Source organism: Setaria viridis, chromosome 1 (assembly GCF_005286985.2).
Source record: "Setaria viridis chromosome 1, Setaria_viridis_v4.0, whole genome shotgun sequence".
Taxonomy (NCBI): domain Eukaryota; kingdom Viridiplantae; phylum Streptophyta; class Magnoliopsida; order Poales; family Poaceae; genus Setaria; species Setaria viridis.
This window is the reverse complement of record NC_048263.2, coordinates 34,813,910-34,830,866: the sequence shown is the minus strand read 5'-3', so window position 1 is coordinate 34,830,866 and position 16,957 is coordinate 34,813,910. Positions and strand designations below refer to the sequence as shown.

General features: G+C 49.4%; 3 protein-coding genes across 4 annotated transcripts; 1 reads left to right on the top strand and 2 right to left on the bottom strand.

Moving 5' to 3' along the window:
• Positions 1-1,329: 1,329 nt before the first annotated feature.
• On the top strand, positions 1,330-5,377 carry LOC117834046 (4-coumarate--CoA ligase 2). The gene is made up of 6 exons (XM_034713665.2): positions 1,330-2,670; positions 3,850-4,048; positions 4,432-4,577; positions 4,717-4,784; positions 4,865-4,967; positions 5,066-5,377. Exons 1-6 carry the CDS (start codon positions 1,570-1,572, stop codon positions 5,183-5,185), a joined length of 1,737 nt encoding a protein of 578 aa, XP_034569556.1. The 5' UTR covers positions 1,330-1,569; the 3' UTR covers positions 5,186-5,377.
• Positions 5,378-5,517: 140 nt separating this feature from the next.
• Positions 5,518-9,094, bottom strand: LOC117834055 (TOM1-like protein 1). Of its 2 annotated transcripts, XM_034713676.2 has the most exons (5): positions 8,936-9,048; positions 8,642-8,753; positions 7,836-8,359; positions 6,831-7,073; positions 5,518-6,177 (listed from the first exon to the last, which is right to left on the bottom strand). In XM_034713676.2, the coding sequence occupies exons 3-5, from the start codon at positions 8,352-8,354 to the stop codon at positions 5,764-5,766; spliced, it is 1,176 nt and encodes a 391-aa protein (XP_034569567.1). In that variant the 5' UTR covers positions 8,355-8,359; positions 8,642-8,753; positions 8,936-9,048; the 3' UTR covers positions 5,518-5,763. The 2 variants fall into 2 exon arrangements, with proteins under 2 accessions (XP_034569567.1, XP_034569574.1); XM_034713683.2 differs by lacking the exon at positions 8,642-8,753 and having other exon boundaries at positions 8,936-9,094.
• A 714-nt stretch (positions 9,095-9,808) lies between these two features.
• On the bottom strand, positions 9,809-13,883 carry LOC117834071 (uncharacterized). Its single transcript, XM_034713692.2, has 6 exons — positions 13,726-13,883; positions 13,289-13,410; positions 11,160-11,665; positions 10,889-11,059; positions 10,603-10,735; positions 9,809-10,103 (listed from the first exon to the last, which is right to left on the bottom strand). The coding sequence occupies exons 1-6, from the start codon at positions 13,798-13,800 to the stop codon at positions 10,064-10,066; spliced, it is 1,047 nt and encodes a 348-aa protein (XP_034569583.1). The 5' UTR covers positions 13,801-13,883; the 3' UTR covers positions 9,809-10,063.
• Positions 13,884-16,957: the final 3,074 nt, after the last annotated feature.

Here is a 16,957-nt window from a genome sequence, read left to right as displayed (position 1 = left end):
TGTGACTTGAGTTATATAAAATATTGTTAGTGAAGTATACATTTGTGAATAATGTAGAGTCTAATTTTGGTAAACCATATTGAAATTTTTATATCAAGGTTGTAGACTCACAAAATGACTCCATACCAATTTATATAATTTTCCGACCATATTTTCATATTATTAGAATTTTTTTCCACCAAAAGTTGTAATAGAAGTGATAAATACATTAACACTTGTGAAATTTCACACGTACTTTCATGATTTGAGCTAAAATGAAACATATTTCCTTATTTTCATTTTTAATGCAATTTTGAATCTTATTTGTGAAATATTTAGTTCAAATCGCAATTAATTTCCATAAACATGGTTATAACGTTTAAATCTTAGAAAATTGCAAATCACTTCTAAAAAATTTGAAACTCCTACACAATGCATATATATAGTCTAATACATGTTAAAAATATATTATGACGTGTACAATTAAGTTTTTAGCTAGTTAGAAACTTTTGACCCTCCTCATCAATATAAATTGAAATGCATTGTGTTATGTCATGCATCTGTGGTGATGGGTTTTAACGGATTGGCCACTTCACCTTTTGTGCTGGTAGGTGGCACAGGTGGCATCCATGCTCGCCAGCACTCAAAATTAAGGTACCAGCACAAATCATTTCCGGCGTAGTGACACGTAACGACTCGTTTGCTGATCGAATCGTTTCCGGCATAGTGACACGCAGCGACTCCTTTGCTGATCGAATCCGCATGCAACGCCACGCGCCCACGCCCTGCTGAACTGCATGCTGCTCCTCCATGGTTGATGTCTCAGGTGGAGCACGAGATCGACCTGTAGCGCACAGGGAAGCAGCAGTGCGCAGGGCTTGCGGAACACGAGCTGAGCTGTGATATGAGCTTTCAGCTGCAGATAAGCTTTTTTTTTTTTGCTGCGGGGCACGAAGAGGGTAGGTGCGAGCGTGCGACTGCGCGTGCGAGTGCGAGCGAACCACAGCCAAGACCAAGACGTATGGGCGCCGGCGGGCATGCCATGGACGATGGACGACGGTGGCAAGTCATACGTGGACAGACCGGCGCCGAACCCTGCGAAAAGTGACTAACGGCTCTCGACAGTTGACACAGGTCCGAGAAGAACAAAAATGAGAGATAGAACATGGACATTGTAAGATGACTCCAGTGTAAGATGACTCCAGCTTGGCATGAAATTAGCAAGACTTCGCATTTCGGACTGAAAAAATGCGCGCATTTTTCGTAGGCAGGGACGGCCGATGCGGGGCGTGTACGCACCCCTTCCACGCATCTCCTTGCCAGTTGCCTCATGTCATACCTACCACCTCCATTGCGCCTGCGCGCGCGCGCTCCCGCCTACCTCCCCTGCTGGCTGCTAGTCTATTGCTGTATTTATTTCCACCTCCCCCTCTCCTTCTCAGTCTCAAGCAACACCGCCGTGTAGCTAATCCCGAGCACGGATACGAACTCGCAAGAAAGGGTTTTCTCGTGCAGTTCAGTGCAGCCTCCTGCCCGTCGTCGGCAGCCATTCCAAGAAAGAAGGTCTCTGTTTCGTGAAAAGCAGAGGAGATGATCACGGTGGCAGCACCGGAGGCGCAGCCGCAACCGCAGGCGGCGCCGGCGGCTGTGGCCGCGGCGGCTGTGGCGCCGGAGGTGACCGTGTTCCGGTCGAAGCTTCCGGACATCGAGATCCCCAGCCACCTGCCCCTGCACGACTACTGCTTCGCCCGGGCGGCGGAGCTCCCGGACGCGCCGTGCCTCATCGCGGCGGCCACGGGGAGGACGTACACCTACGCCCAGACGCGCCTCCTGTGCCGCAGGGCCGCCGCGTCGCTGCGCGTCCTCGGCGTCCGCCAGGGCGACCGCGTCATGATCCTGCTCCAGAACTCCGTCGAGTTCGTGCTCACCTTCTTCGGCGCGTCCTTCCTCGGCGCGGTCACCACCGCCGGCAACCCGTTCTGCACGCCGCAGGAGATCCACAAGCAGTTCAGGGCCTCCGGCGCGAGGCTCATCGTCACCCAATCCGCCTACGTCGACAAGCTCCGCCACGAGGCCTTCCCGAGGATCGGCGCGGCAAGCGACGACGGCGGCGATGGCAATGCCCTCACCGTCGTCACCATCGACGACGCGGCGAACACACCGGAGGGCTGCCTGGCGTTCTGGGAGCTGGTGGCGTCCGCCGACGAGGCTACCCTCCCGGAGGTGTCCATATCCCCGGACGACCCCGTGGCGCTGCCCTTCTCGTCGGGCACGACGGGGCTCCCCAAGGGCGTGGTGCTGACGCACGGCGGGCAGGTGTCCGGCGTGGCGCAGCAGGTGGACGGCGAGAACCCGAACCTGTACATGCGGGAGGGCGACGTCGCGCTCTGCGTGCTGCCGCTCTTCCACATCTTCTCGCTCAACTCGGTGCTGCTGTGCGCGCTGCGGGCTGGGGCGGCGGTGATGCTGATGCCCAGGTTCGAGATGGGCGCGATGCTGGAGGGCATCCAGCGGTGGCGCGTGACGGTGGCCGCCGTCGTGCCGCCGCTGGTGCTCGCGCTGGCAAAGAACCCCGCGCTGGAGAAGTACGACCTGAGCTCCATCAGGATCGTGCTCTCCGGCGCCGCGCCGCTGGGAAAGGAGCTCGTCGACGCGCTCCGCGCGCGCGTGCCGCAGGCCATCTTCGGGCAGGTCAGTGTCCACTTGACCACTTTCTTTTTATGGTGAGGTTCCTGCTGCAGTGATTTTTAAGGACACGAACAACGTCGTTAAATGGATCGTTCGTACTAGAGCTAAAATTAGTATTCACTAATTTCCAAATTATAAATCATTTTATCTTTTTTATTAGATGCATAAATTTTTCTATATATCTGGATATAACATATATATCTAGATGCATAGAGAAATAGTCAAAACGATCTACAATTTAAAATAAATGAAGTACAGATCTTCACATATACTTTCAAGGAGGATATTGCTAGAGTTGCTCTTAGTAACATACGGAGTGACTATTAGCACTAATGGATCCAAATGGATCCAAATACGACCTTATCTTTGTTTCTTTACATCATTATATGGGACATACCCAATAATTTTTGTCTCTTTGCATCATTATGGGACATGCCCGATAATTTGAACTAGGAATATAGATAATGCCGTGGCATCTCAATTAGCAGCGCACCATTTAAATTTATTCGACAGCCATCTTTCTTTTAAAAAAAAAGAGAAACAACACTGAAAATCTCAATTAACATAGAATTCGGGCACATACCTAATGATTTTAACTTACCTCTCCTGATGTTGTCGTAGCTAGGATATACCATCATTCAGAAACTTTCTTTGCGAGCTGAGGTAGCTAAGGATCGGACCCAAAACACTCTCCAAATAGACATTGCCATTCCTAATTAAATGGTAGCGTGGAACACGAGTGCTCGGTACTTTTTTTGAGGGCAGCGAGTGTTGGGTACTTGCTGGATGGGGCCGTACGTGCACGCCGTGAAAATTTTTCACATCTACCTCAAAGTGCCAATGCCTGGGGGAGGAACGTACGCGTCGCTGGCGACCTGGCGTTGATGATTGCAATGCTGGTTGCTGGCTGATCGCAACATGTAGCCCGGGGCCCAGGGAAAACCAACCGAACCCGATGGAATACACCTGAGCCTCTCGTTCCACCTACCACACTGTCAACAACACCCGCAGCTCGGCGCACGGTCCGACGCGTCGCCAGTCGCCACTCTCCACACGCGACGCCATGCCGCCGCGATCGCCCGCGCGCGAACAAAGGAAAGAGCCCTGCGAAACCGCCCGGTTTCGCCGTGATTTTGGACGAAATGGACGTGATCGATCCTGACCCCTAGCGTGGTTGCGCAGGGGTACGGGATGACGGAGGCCGGTCCGGTGCTGTCCATGTGCCCGGCGTTCGCCAGGGAGCCGTCGCCGGCCAAGCCGGGGTCGTGCGGCACGGTGGTGCGCAACGCGGAGCTCAAGGTGGTGGACCCGGACACGGGCCTCTCGCTCGGCCGCAACCTCCCCGGCGAGATCTGCATCCGAGGCCCGCAGATCATGAAAGGTAATATTAGGCTCTGTTTGAATACCTGCTAAAGTTTAGCACCTGTCACATCGAATGTTTGGATACTAATTAGGAGTATTAAACTAATTGCATAGATGGAGTCTAATTTGCGAGACGAATCTATTAAACCTAATTAATCTATCATTAGTAAATGATTACTGTAGCACCACATTCGTCTCACAAATTAGCATAGAGGTTCTGCAATTAATTTTATAATTAGCTTTTAGTTCTCCTAATTAGCATCCGAATATCCATGTGACATTGTTTAACGTACCGGTACCAAGTGCCAGCTGCAAGTGCGTTTGCTCGTTGCTCCACGTGCATCGCGCGGTGCACGGGTGACTGACTGACTGATGGGTGCGCGTGGCCCGGTTGCGGCGCAGGGTACCTGAACGACCCGGAGGCCACCGCGAGGACCGTCGACGTCGACGGCTGGCTCCACACCGGCGACATCGGGTTTGTCGACGACGACGACGAGGTCTTCATCGTCGACCGCGTCAAGGAGCTCATCAAGTTCAAGGGATTCCAGGTACGGAGCACGCCCGAAAAACCAGCACCTGACAAGCATGTACCAGACTACCAGTAACAGTGTAAAACTGTTTCGGCATTTTTGCCGTATGTCCGTTTCAATTTCGATGCTGAGAAGTGCAGCTGTGACACCCGTGCAGGTGCCACCGGCCGAGCTCGAGGCGCTGCTCCTCGCCCACCCTTCCATCGCCGACGCGGCCGTCGTCCCGTAAGATCACCATTTCGGTTTTGCTTCGAAACCATCAAATCACACAGAGGGAAGAATTGACTGGATTATGCGAATGGCAGGCAAAAGAATGACGCCGCCGGTGAGGTCCCGGTCGCCTTCGTGGTCCGCGCCGCCGACTCCGACATCGCCGAGGATGCCATCAAGGAGTTCGTATCCAAGCAGGTGTGCCATGATCGCGTCGCCATCTTCCAAAATGCTTGATGGACGCCACCGTAGCTGTTCCTGATCACATTTTGCGCACGCGAGTGCCGATTTTTCAGGTGGTGTTCTACAAGAGGCTGCACAAGGTATACTTCACCCACTCCATCCCCAAGTCGGCGTCGGGGAAAATACTGAGGAGAGAGCTGCGGGCCAAGCTCGCCGCAGCTGAGACAGCCTGAGCAGTTAGGCTCAGAGCCTTGGCTTGCTACGTGCAATTCATTTGGTAGTGGCATCGTGGTACCATTCAGATAGTTTATGTGTGTGACCGTGAAACAAACATGACGTACCGAGATTTTAAGATGTATCCATTCGCTTTGTACGCGCATGCTCCTTCTATGTGACGTCAATAAGATTGGCCGATTTTGACCTCATCATATGCCAATTCTTTTCCTCGCAGTCCACAACGCTGGCATAGAGAGATGAATGGCATATACGAACATTTGCTCGATTAGCCAGAGCAGAAGACATGAGCTTGGAGCCGTGATGTGCTTACCCAAGGGAGGAGCAAAGATTCAGTCAACATATTTTTTTTTTCCATCAGAGCATAATTCACCATCCAATACATTCATGGGCTCACCCATGAAACCAGAGGATTCAGAGAGTGCAGCAACTTAACAACTGAACAAACTGTAAAAGGGGCAGGTATGATCGTATGCAAATAAACAAGCGATCCAAATCCTACAGAATCTGCAATCTTCTACCGACTGAGTGCAGCACCATAAAATAGCAAGTACTGGCTGCGATATTGGAAAGGTGCTTAAAAGCTGATGAGATCATCTTTCTTCGGATCTGGCTTTTTCGGCGCTTCCTGGGAACTGCTACCTCCCTTCTTGCCAAATATCATCTCGTCGAGATCATCCAGGATATCATCATCCCCACCTGACCTTGCCCTTGCAGCAGCTGGTTTTCTGACCAGGGCATCTTCATTGCCAACAGCAGCGGAATCTTCGTGTTCCGTGGCAATCGGTATAACCACTGGACGTTGTTCTGCATTCTCCGAGGCCCTGGGTTGCTTCATCTCTTCGTATTTGGACAGCACTTTCTGGATCTCATCGTTCACACTCAAGGCCTCAAAGAGCACAGCTTCATTGTCACCAACCGTCTCGATGATTCTCTGGATAGTGTGCTGAGATTGGTGGCATTGTTGCACAAGAGTGGATGTTAAGTCATCCTGTGACAGTAACAAAATCAGTCAAAACTCTCTTTACAGAGTTTGCACTTGCTTAACAAATAATGGTGCTTAGTAAAGTCTTCATTAGTCTTCCATTCCGGCTCACGAGAAAAGCAGTTTGCCTTTAGTAAAGCATGTTAAAGCACAGTACAAAATCAACTAGTTCGTTGATGTACAACAGAAAAGGAGTAAATATTTTGAAATGTTCTCCCTAATCCTACATGGGATGGAGTTGCTAATGCAGTGAATGTGATTGTAACAAGGAAAGCAGTTAGCACACTGCTCAACAAAAGCAACATGGAGTAATTTTTTAATCATTCTGATTTCTAAAGGGACTGTATAAAGTAAGCATTATATTAAATTAGCAATTAACATGAACATAAAAATATTTTACTTGTAAATAAAGTACCCTATCACTTTGTCACCAACTCACCATAGTTCAGGTACAGCATGAGAAACACATCAACCAAGTATTTTCAATCAACAACACGACACAAGCAATATCCAAATTTCAAGACCATTTTTACTGCTGGTCCATGAGGAAAAGATCTCATGTGTGGAAATAGCTACTAATGTCATGGTGGTAGAGAACCTAGGCAAATGTAATAAAAAAATAAATGAAATTGGGACACAAGTACAGAGAATGTAATTACCTGCAAAGCATCCTGCTCAGGGGAAGAGGAAAGAACAGTTGAAAGAAGTTCTATGCTGTTACGAGCAACATCAAATGCTTCTTTTGTTTCTTCGGCAGTATATGTATGAACATGCACATCTTCAAATGCCTGCTGCTGCAAGTTTGCATCAATGTCAGCTTCAGCAACTGATCGTGGGGGAGTAAATATGGGGGCCAAGCTCTCATTGTCACGTCCAGGAAACCGCACTCTTGATTTCAAGCTCTACACAAGAAGGAAATGATCATGTTATATTATAGAAATTGGTAAGGACTACTTTGGTTATTGAAGTACAAAACAAACTGAACAAGGATAAATCATATTGCTATTTTGCAGTACTCCCCCTCCCAAATATTGTGTCCCAGAATGCGTGCAAGTGCAACCAAACCTTTAAAACTTGACTGCAAATATATTCGGAAGGATGACATCACAAGGCCTTCCATGTCAAATCATAGTTTTTCTTTCTAAAATACAACCAGGAGTATCCAATGACATAATTAGATATTGTACCCATGTCTAAAATAATCAGGTAAGAGATTGTAGAGGAAGTAACAACATCAAATCTGACATGAAAACAACCTGTAAATAATATACCTAGATAGGAATGATACTGATGCTGCCTAAGGTCTAGTAATTCAAGTACTTGGTGACCTTGGCTGGACGTACAAAACTATAACCATAAAAAGATGTCCATAAATCCAAAGTACTAAAAGTATGAAATCCACGTGAAGCATATGCTCAGTGAATGAAGCAATGTAATGCTCTATAGCAACCTCACTTCAGCGTGTTGCTCCTGAATAGGATTGTTCTCTATACTTGCACTTGCACCATGGAGCACAGACTATTTTTACTTTCTTTTTGGCATGAAGTAGCAGAAATGAACCACTGCTGTGTGATAATAGTTTGAGTTGATTGAAACATAACACAAGTTGTGCAGTTGGTTCGGTTGAAACAAGGGTAACCAAAATGAAGGCTTGTGTTGCAAACCTTGTAGGTCTCCTCATAGACCGGCAGGTAGCGTAGCTCATCACCAGACTCCCCCCACGCTTCAATCAGCATAAGGGCCTTGTTCCTGTTATTCACAACTGTCTGAGGGTCATCAATCAACCTAACCATCTCATCAAGAACCCGCTCAGCCGCAACCTCCGAGAAGGCCTTCTCGCAGTTCTTCACAATAGTCTCAAGCAGGATCAAGGAGAGGTACTGGATCCTGGCATCCTTCAGCATGATCCGCTTCTTGATGCCACGGATGAGCTCCACGCTGTTAACCTTCTCCGTGTTGACTAGGTCGCAAATCTCCAAGTTTGAGTTCCAGTCAGGCCCGTCCAGGTTCTCCGAAGTGGCGTCCTCGACAATCTTGTCGGCCGGAGTCTGCCCCTGGAACAGCTCCTTCATCTTGAAGCTCATGGAGCTCATGCCGGCCGTCATCTTCTTGCTGACCTCCGTCCCGGTGATCTTGAGGCGCTCGCCAAAGGCGCTAACCTTGTCCATCAGGTTGTCACTCATTTTCGCTGCAGAAACCCCAAAATTAGTCCCAAAACATGGCATCTCATCTCACAGTAAGATAACACATGGACGTGATGACTAGTCTAAATCTCAGGGCCAGGGCCAATTTCACGCGGGCGTTGAAACTCCCCCAAGTTCTGGACACTAAATTGCACCTTGGGTGGACTAATATTGCGCGCTATGGAAGAAAAACCTAGTTGGACCATGTACGTGGTTTCGATTACCAAATCCGCAAAGCAAAACGAACTCCTAGAAGATTCCGTCCAAGGAGGCTAGGGTTTACTCACCAACAACAACAAACTAGAAAAGAGCTGATCCAAGCCGATCTCCACCCGACGGCAGTCCAGCACCAGTAGAGGCGAAGGACACTGACGCCCCCCGACGAGAGAAGACTCCGGCCTGGGGCGCAGCAGCGGCGGAAGAGAGAGGAGATGAACCGGGTTGCGAGAGGAAAATTCGAGGGAAGCGGCGGGGAAAGATCCGGGGTACTGGATGCGGAATTTCGGGGGGGGGGGGGGGGGGGGGGGGGGGCAGGAGAAGCGGATTAGGAGCAGGGGGGTTGGGGGCGCAGGGCAGCGTACCTCCGCGACGGAATTGAGGAACGGAATAATCCAACAGCGGCGAGCGGCTCCTCTTGGCTGGATTTGTCTTTCCGCGTCGTTGCTTCGCGGCGAGTTCTCCTGCGGTGCCTTGTAGTTGCGGCCTCTTTTGTTGCCACCCCGGTTATTGCTTCTAGACCAACCATAAACCCCGTTACCACGTCCTTTTCAATCTAGTATGATGATATTTGTGTATACTTTTTTTTAGAATTGAACTTTTTAGTGATATTTGCGTATTTTTAACCATAATGGATGAATGAGAATATTGCAACACCTTCTTCCTCAAATGGCAGAGATCAAGAAGAGATTGCTTTGCCAAATTCTACTCTTTTTTTTAGGGCTGTACAGCATTCACCACATGCTCCGACTTGGCAGTTTGGAGAAGACGCACAAGCTGGGTCAACGCCCCAACGAGTACGTACACAGATGATGCAGAAAATTCCTTATTCCCTACAGGGCCGACGACGAGTCACACATGCCACGACTTTTGAAAGGTGCCGTGTACCGACCACCACCGCCAAACATCACGACGCGCGGGGCAGGCGTGGCCGGTCGGCGGGCAATATCACAACAGCTCCGGGTTAAAAGGATTCACACGTGGCGCAACTGACAAACCACAAGAACCAAACACTTTCTGGTCGCGCGGCTTAATCCTGCAATCGACAACTGGGGATGGGATGGAAGCTGCTAAGCAGAACAGGGATATGTGAAGCTATTCGACTTCGAAGTAGCACAAATGGCATCCCGGGCACAACTGGTTACAGATGTCAGGGCGTTCTTAGACATCACCACCAGCAGTAACTGCAAAAGCAATTTCACAATGCTACCAGTTCTTATACATGAGGGCTAGAAAACTGAGGCAACAGTTTACTCGTTTCACCGCCTTTTCTGTCAAATAACAACAGGTTCATACATGAGCATACCGTGATTCTAGCATGAAAAAGCACTAGTAAGCGCAAAACAGCACGGCTCCATCGGAATGTCCAGTTACATAACAAATTGAGTAGATACATTCATCCGTAGGGGGCATTGCCGCACTGGCAACATGGGTGAAACAATAACTGACATTTTTTTTTTAGAAATCTACCACACCATGGCCCTCCTCATAAACTATTGTTTTGAATTTTTCGTAGATTGGAGCGCGAGGTACCTATAAACAGAATTCAGGCATTTCAGATCCATGATAGAATATATTGTACAATGGCAACAAGCGGTGCCAGAAATGGCATCAAGAATCAAAGTGTCAGAATTCAGATAATAAATTGAATTGATGGATTTACAGGTGTGATAGAATATAAAATTGCGCTTTGAGTTAAAAACTTCATGGTTTCTGAAGATCTTATATCCCTAAATAATTTATGTCAATCAATAAAAGCAATCTCTTATAAAAGCAATCTCTTCATATTTCCTTAATTATTAGTGCAAATAAGTGTTCTCTTTTTTGAAACATGGGCAGGAGGCAGGAGCTATGTCTTAGCATTAATGGAGATATGTGAATGCAAATAACAATCCAAAATGTGCGGATAGCTACAAGCATTAAGAAGCATGTATGATTGTTTGCCAAAGGGATACAAACTAATGCAGAGATACAGAAGGCATCATGCAATCCAAGCACGGTCAAAACCCAAAGTTCAAGGGATAGGGATTACCTGCCAGTGTAGAACCCAGCCGCATACCATGCATTTAAGAGAGCGGCAAGATCACTATCTGCTCCAGTTATGTCAAGGTTCGGGTTCATGCCCATACTTGTGTTTTCCTCCTTTCTAGTTTCTGACTCGTTTCCTACATTGAAGAGAAAAGGTGACTTGTGAGACAACATAGTATTGCAGGAGAATGTGAGTTTTTGGGGCATCCTGATTCAAACATATTTTGAGACATCTGCAGAAGAAGCACAGTCAGAATGTTCTTCAGCAACTCAAACAAGAAGTTACTTACCTTGGGAGCCAGGCTGTCCAGCCACTGTACTTCTCATAAAATTCAAGGCACCTTCAGCGGTCATCATTGCAGCCTTGGCAACTTGATCATCATTGGGAGATAACTTTGTTGGGAGCTGCATGGAGTTTGAAATGCTAGGGTATGTGGTGCTTGCACCAGGGCACTGGTCACCTGGAAAAAAAGCACATCATGTAATCTATATACAGGCAAAGGAATAGGCAGGATCTATATGAAAAGACGAACAAAGCGCAGAACCAAACTAGGCACCTACAAGTCAATGATACGCTGCAGCCACCACTAGGTGGCATACTAGCAGAACCTTCACTTGGTTGGCCAGCTGAACAGCAGGAGACAGATACCAGGGGCACATTCCAGTAGCAGCATGAGGATTGAGTGGTTGAAGAGTGAGGATCTGGAGCTGTGGCACTATAGGCAGGAATTTGCTGCTGTTGGGTTGTAGAAGAATATCCTGATGCTTGATAATTCCAGTAGTTCGCTTGTTGGAGTTGCTGAAGAACATTCCGACTCTTCTCCTCAAGCTCATAGTACTGTCTGAGCAATTCGTTGTACTCCCATGTTTGCTGGCTTGAGCTGACATTTCCATCAGCATCTGTAGCATCTGAGATTGCCTTAGACTCTGGAACATGTGTCTCTTTGCCTGGATCAGTTTCTTGAAGAGGAGCTTGCTCAACTGCTTGTTTTTCTTCAGAGGGCAGCTGTGGTGTCTCCGCCATACCACAGGCTGTGTTATCACGGTTGGCATCTTTCTCTCTGTGCCTTTAAAATGCACAAAAGAAACTAAACTTGATCACTTCTCACAAGAATGGATACCAAGAGAATACCATAAGAATTTAAAATTGGGTACATAAATGACAAACGCGCATGCAGCAAATGTGAAAGATAGATCAGGTTGAAGAGAAAAGGTAACATCTTTAGTCTGCTGTGCATTCCATGTGTATCAAAACTGGAAATAAAATAGGGAAAAACAACAGCAAGTGAATTGGAGGGAGGGGTTGGGGTGTTTAAATACCCATCCGCATCTCAATTCCTTACAATCTCATACCGCATGTTTGTGTTTTCTGAATCCCCCATGTGCCCGTTGACCAGCCAATGTACCTATAGTTTGGCCTCTAGCGTCAATCTGAGTTGTCTCACGTACCATGAGGTGCTAGAGATGCTTCATGCATGAATAAGTTTTCCTAAACTCGCTCAAGTAGGACAATCATGTAGGGAAGCGATGGCACCCAAACTTGGGGGAAATAGGTTTGATATCGATGGCGAGCGTGTCAAACTCTGAGAAAACTATTTGGCAAGCTCATTAGGGAATAGACAATCATCTGTGAGGCTATGCAACAATCACGTCAGTTGGTCAATGGGCACATGGGGGTATTTGAAAACATATAAAACTTGTAGTAGGAATTGAGATGCAGGAGGGTATTTGAACCCCCATAGCTTGCAGGTGAGTTTCGCAATTTTCTCAATGAAATAACTCAGCACCACCAGTAATCTGACACTTAGCAGTATTGGTACTAATCAGGTAAAATGATTTACTACAAACTGTCTGGCAACATCTGGTGACTAGTTTTCCCCAAAAAGGGGTTGGATTTAGCAAATACAAGATCATGGTGGAATCTGACTACTTCTAAGGTTTCTCCTACACAAATGACAAATGGGCATGCTCTCCAATATTCTTTGAATCGTTGTGAGTATCGGGTAGACATTCAGTAGACAAAAGTAGATGGCCTTAAAGAACAATTTGTGATGGTCAGGTTCTGAAGAAAATACATGCCTAATTGATGATTGCATAACATTGTCACTCCCAAGCTAAGGGTGCGTTTGGCAGAGCTCCCAGAGCTAATTCCCTGCTGAATCCAGCAGGAGCTCTACCAAACAATTTTTCAGAGAGAAGTGATTTTCTGCTAATTCTGTGAAGTGATTCTCTGAAATGAACTAAGAGGCTAGGAGCTGAAAAAAGTAGCTTCTCCTGATTCTGTGAAGTGATTTTACATCCTGATTTTAAGAGTTTATGCTAGAGAATCAAAGAGAATCACCCTCAGCCACAAAATCACTTCTATCAGAGAATCAGCTCCCATGGAAAATCATAATCAGATGGAGTTGTACCAAACATACCCTAAATTCTCTCCATTACTCAAAAAGTGAGCTCCAAATAGAACATCCAGGAACAAAGATGGTAACAGCAAACATGTGTTTTTTTTTCCATCTGGCTACTCTCTTTGTACTGACCGCAACAATCATGCAATTCTAAGCATTACCATCAGTAAGTACTAATACAACGCAACACTGCATTTGTTTCAGATAGCATAGACACAAACTAACAACCAGTCCACCACACAACGAATTGTCAACACCGAGTGAAGCTAGAAGCATCAGTCTACTTACTCATCCGCTGTTTCAGCAGTGACGGCTTCCTCTACTTGTGCAGTGGCAGCAGCAGCAGCAGCAGCATGTTCTGGCTTTTCATCCTCACATGGCGTTGCTCGGTTACTCTTGCCATGCATTTCCTGCCAATCGTCAACGTTATCCCGATGCAGACAAACATTCCAACTAATTGCAGAAAAGGGGGGAGATACATGTACATGACATTCCCTAGATGAATTCGTAATCGCGAAACCAATAGAGCAAAATCGACTCAGCTCTCCAACCCCCAATCCAAATCTCCAGTGCCCACCCCACCTACCCAACCACCTATCTACAGCGTACCCTGCCCATTCCAAGCCGTCCCGCAAAGCCCTCAAAACCCTAAACCCTAGCAGCACTAGTTGCGGCGAGAGGCAGCGATCCGGGAAGCCGTCGGGACCGGGGCCGAGCAAGCGTACCTTGTAGGTGGCGACGGCGCGGTCGAAGGCGTCCACCAGCGCGGAGTCGTCCCACAGCTCGCCGCCCTTGCCCATCTCCGAATCGCGCCGACCTCTCTTCGCCCTTGCTTGGACTGTACCCACTTCGACGAGAATGGAAGGGAAAGGCGCACACGCGAAGCCAGACAAGTGAAAACCGCCGCACTCTGCAGGTTAGCCCAATTGGGCCCACGACGACTCCCATGAGTTTTTTTTTTTTGAGAGCCGACTCCCATGAGTTAGTTGGTCCAACAAAGACCATGGGCCACAGAGTGTGAACTCGGGCCGTGGGCTGTGTGCTGTCTACCACGTTGCTGGCGGGGCGGCGGGCGGACTGTGCCACAGACAGGTAGGCCGGACGGCCCATTGATACTAGAGGCCTGTGGTGATTGCTGTGGCCTTGTGAGTCCCGACGAAGAAGGAAGCGGCAATTTTTTTCGGAGCAACGCGTCATGCCGTCATGTCACGGTGGCGCAGAAAAGAAAAGCAGAGAAGGGAGGCGAGCACGACGCGGAGGTCACGTCACGTCCATGGCATGTTCGCTGCCTCGCTCCTCTCGTGCGTGCATGTGAGCTCGGGGCGTCGTCGTCCGTACAGTGCCGGAAATGGGCGGCGATCAGTTTCCAAACAAAGAGGATTGATGGTTAGTCAGTCGCTCAGTCTCACGTCACGCGTCTGAAGCAGTAGGTAATCAATCATCTGATTCTGGTCTCAACGCGTACTCCTACATTACTATGCTGACGATAAAAACTGCATTTTTTTTACTATAGCTCAAAGACCACATGTTGCATTTTATTTTATTTACCGCCACATATATTTTAACCTTGGAAAAAGCCGAAAAGTAGCATGGCCGTGGTTGGAGATGCAGAGGGAGAGAGATGGTGTGTGGCCGGAGGCCGCAGCAGAGAGAGCAGAAAAGGAGGACAGCGGTTGGGGCCTTGAATGCCGGGCGGGCGGGCGGGCGTCTGGTCGCCGTCAGGGCTCGGGGACGGACGGATGGGTAGTAACCCCATTGGCCGCCAACGCTGCCGCTGCCTTTCGATCGCAGCGACCGAGGCCAGGCCACAGCGCCCAGCACAGCAGCTCGCCAGCTCCCATCCCACAGCCCGGCACTCCTCTGCCCGCGTCGCGTTCGCTTGACGTGATGAGACCTCTCGCGACCTCCCTCTCCCTCTCTCTCGCCAGCCATGCCATGCGCGGCCCACGGCCGGCCATGGCCACTGTTTGCACCTGCCGCACCTGCTGCTGCCCCTAGCGGGGCAGGCCTAGCAGCAATTGTTTAGGCTGGCTGGCTAGCTGGTGGGTAGCTGCTGCGGCAGCTGCTGCTACTCGATCGCTTGTTGCTTCTCCTTGGGGCGCCCCCCAATCATAGCGTAATGGAGTGCCTCATCATTCATTTCCCCCCGCTTCTTCCCTGCGCGCATTTCCTCTGCGGCTCCTGCTCAAAGGCCCTTCCTTCCTTCCTCGGCCTGCGTGCAGTCTCTGCCCCCGCCCCGCCGCCCGCCCGTCCACAGATTCTTCTCTTCCGCCCCCGGCTTGCGCTTCAGTCCTTGTCAATAGCAAAGAACCAATAACTACTGTAGCTAGCTACAATCCCAAATTGCTGTGCACACTGCACGTAACCTAAACGGCTAAACCCGTTGGAGTAATTCATTTTGCCAAACTAAAAACAGATTTGAAACTTCCAGTACGTGACTGACTGCATCGATCGGGAGCTCAGATCCATCAGCGTCGACGGATGATGACCACGTGCGGCGTGCATCCTGTGTCTGCGACTGGCTGACTGCGACCGCGAAGGCAAAAGTGAAACGCTACTGCTGGTAGCTTTTGTTGCCTGCCTGCGTGCTTCAAAGTCAGTGCGAATTCGAACGCGGGCGAAACAAAGCAGGGCAACCGATCGAGGAGCAAGTGGCTCGGTCCCGTGCGTCCCGTCCCGTCCCTCACGGACACGTATGCCGCGTACGAACGTGCGAGCTGACCTGACCCAAAGAGAAGCCAGGAGCCTCAGACCCCAGTTCATGGCGACCTTCTGCGTAGGGCTACGCTAGCCAGCCAGGGCTACGCTACCAAGCGCCGCGGGGCCCCTGGGCGCCTTGCTCGATCGCGCGCGCTCGCATGCACGGCTGCATGCACGGGTGGGTGGGGGAGGGGGCGCAGGCGCGCACAGCATGGATCCCGCGGAAATCACGCGCCGCTGGATTCTTCTCCCTGTTTGTTTCGGTGCGTGCATGGCGGTCGCCGGCTTGCCGCGCGGTCAACCACGCAAGCTCTCTCGTTCTCATCAGAGTCTCTCTGCAGCGAGCTATGCGTTGCATGCTGCGTTTGCTTGTGCTGCTTGGCTTGCAGCACGGACTGCCGGCCATGGCTACCTTGACCTACTTCATGCAATTCTAGTAGTAGTACTATACACGGCGACATGCAACAAGTAAGCATGCTCGGTCGGCTTCTGAGTCTTTTCTTTGCAAGCAAATGTTTACACTGGGAATTCGTCCTACTGAAAATTGTAGCTAGCTTAGATGGCCGAGGAGAAGAGATGAAGATAAGGATGCAGCAAATGCATGCAAGAGGGTCAGGTTGATCAGGCAGCTGGGTAACAGCAGTACTGCAGTGGTAGTTTCGAAATGGTAAAAAACTGGGGGGAGCTGCTGGGCTCGGGCATCGATCCATGGAGCCAGCCATGCATGGAGGCCCGGGCCGGGGAACGAAGCTAGGAAACAAAAGTAGGCAGCTAGAGGTAGGTGGCTAGTGAAGAGGGTAAACGGAGGTGGTTGGATCAAGGCTTTCCAAGAGAGGTCACTTCAGCCGGTCGATCGATGCATCAGGCCCGCCGCGTCCATCCATCCATCCATCCCATGCGTCGTCGTCCATCAGCTGCATGCCACCACGCACGCAGCGTGCGTCGACGTCCCCGCCTCCCTCGTCGTCGTCCTCCCCTCCGGCCTCCGGCCCTTGAAAAAGATTTGACTTCAATTCTTCCTTCCCTCCACGCTCGCCTTTTTCCGATCATCCTCTCCCCTCTTCTTCTTTATTGATTGACGATGACAAGTGCATGCGCGCATCCATTCCATGCATAGGGGTGTTCCCCAAATGGCCAATTTGACACGCCTGCTGCTCTTGCAGTTTGCTCCCGCGTACATGCATGTGCATGCACTTATTCACCTGTAAATTTTTTACTACCAGTATTCGACTCGTGTTACACAGTAAGGGTGTGTTT

What these genes read in the sequence shown, in the direction of transcription:
- LOC117834046 (XM_034713665.2), top strand. Translation starts at nt 1,570, where the DNA reads ATGATCACGGTGGCAGCACCGGAGGCGCAGCCGCAACCGCAGGCGGCG. An exon ending in TCAAGTTCAAGGGATTCCAG is followed by an intron (nt 4,578 to 4,716) that starts GTACGGAGCACG and finishes ACACCCGTGCAG; the next exon opens with GTGCCACCGGCCGAGCTCGA. An exon ending in AGGAGTTCGTATCCAAGCAG is followed by an intron (nt 4,968 to 5,065) that starts GTGTGCCATGAT and finishes CCGATTTTTCAG; the next exon opens with GTGGTGTTCTACAAGAGGCT.
- LOC117834055 (XM_034713683.2), bottom strand. Translation starts at nt 8,354, where the DNA reads ATGAGTGACAACCTGATGGACAAGGTTAGCGCCTTTGGCGAGCGCCTC. An exon ending in TCTATGAGGAGACCTACAAG is followed by an intron (nt 7,074 to 7,835) that starts GTTTGCAACACA and finishes CTTCTTGTGTAG; the next exon opens with AGCTTGAAATCAAGAGTGCG. An exon ending in CTGAGCAGGATGCTTTGCAG is followed by an intron (nt 6,178 to 6,830) that starts GTAATTACATTC and finishes TTACTGTCACAG; the next exon opens with GATGACTTAACATCCACTCT.
- LOC117834071 (XM_034713692.2), bottom strand. Translation starts at nt 13,800, where the DNA reads ATGGGCAAGGGCGGCGAGCTGTGGGACGACTCCGCGCTGGTGGACGCC. An exon ending in CTGCAGCGTATCATTGACTT is followed by an intron (nt 11,060 to 11,159) that starts GTAGGTGCCTAG and finishes CTTTTTTTCCAG; the next exon opens with GTGACCAGTGCCCTGGTGCA. An exon ending in GCTGGGTTCTACACTGGCAG is followed by an intron (nt 10,104 to 10,602) that starts GTAATCCCTATC and finishes TTCTGTTTATAG; the next exon opens with GTACCTCGCGCTCCAATCTA.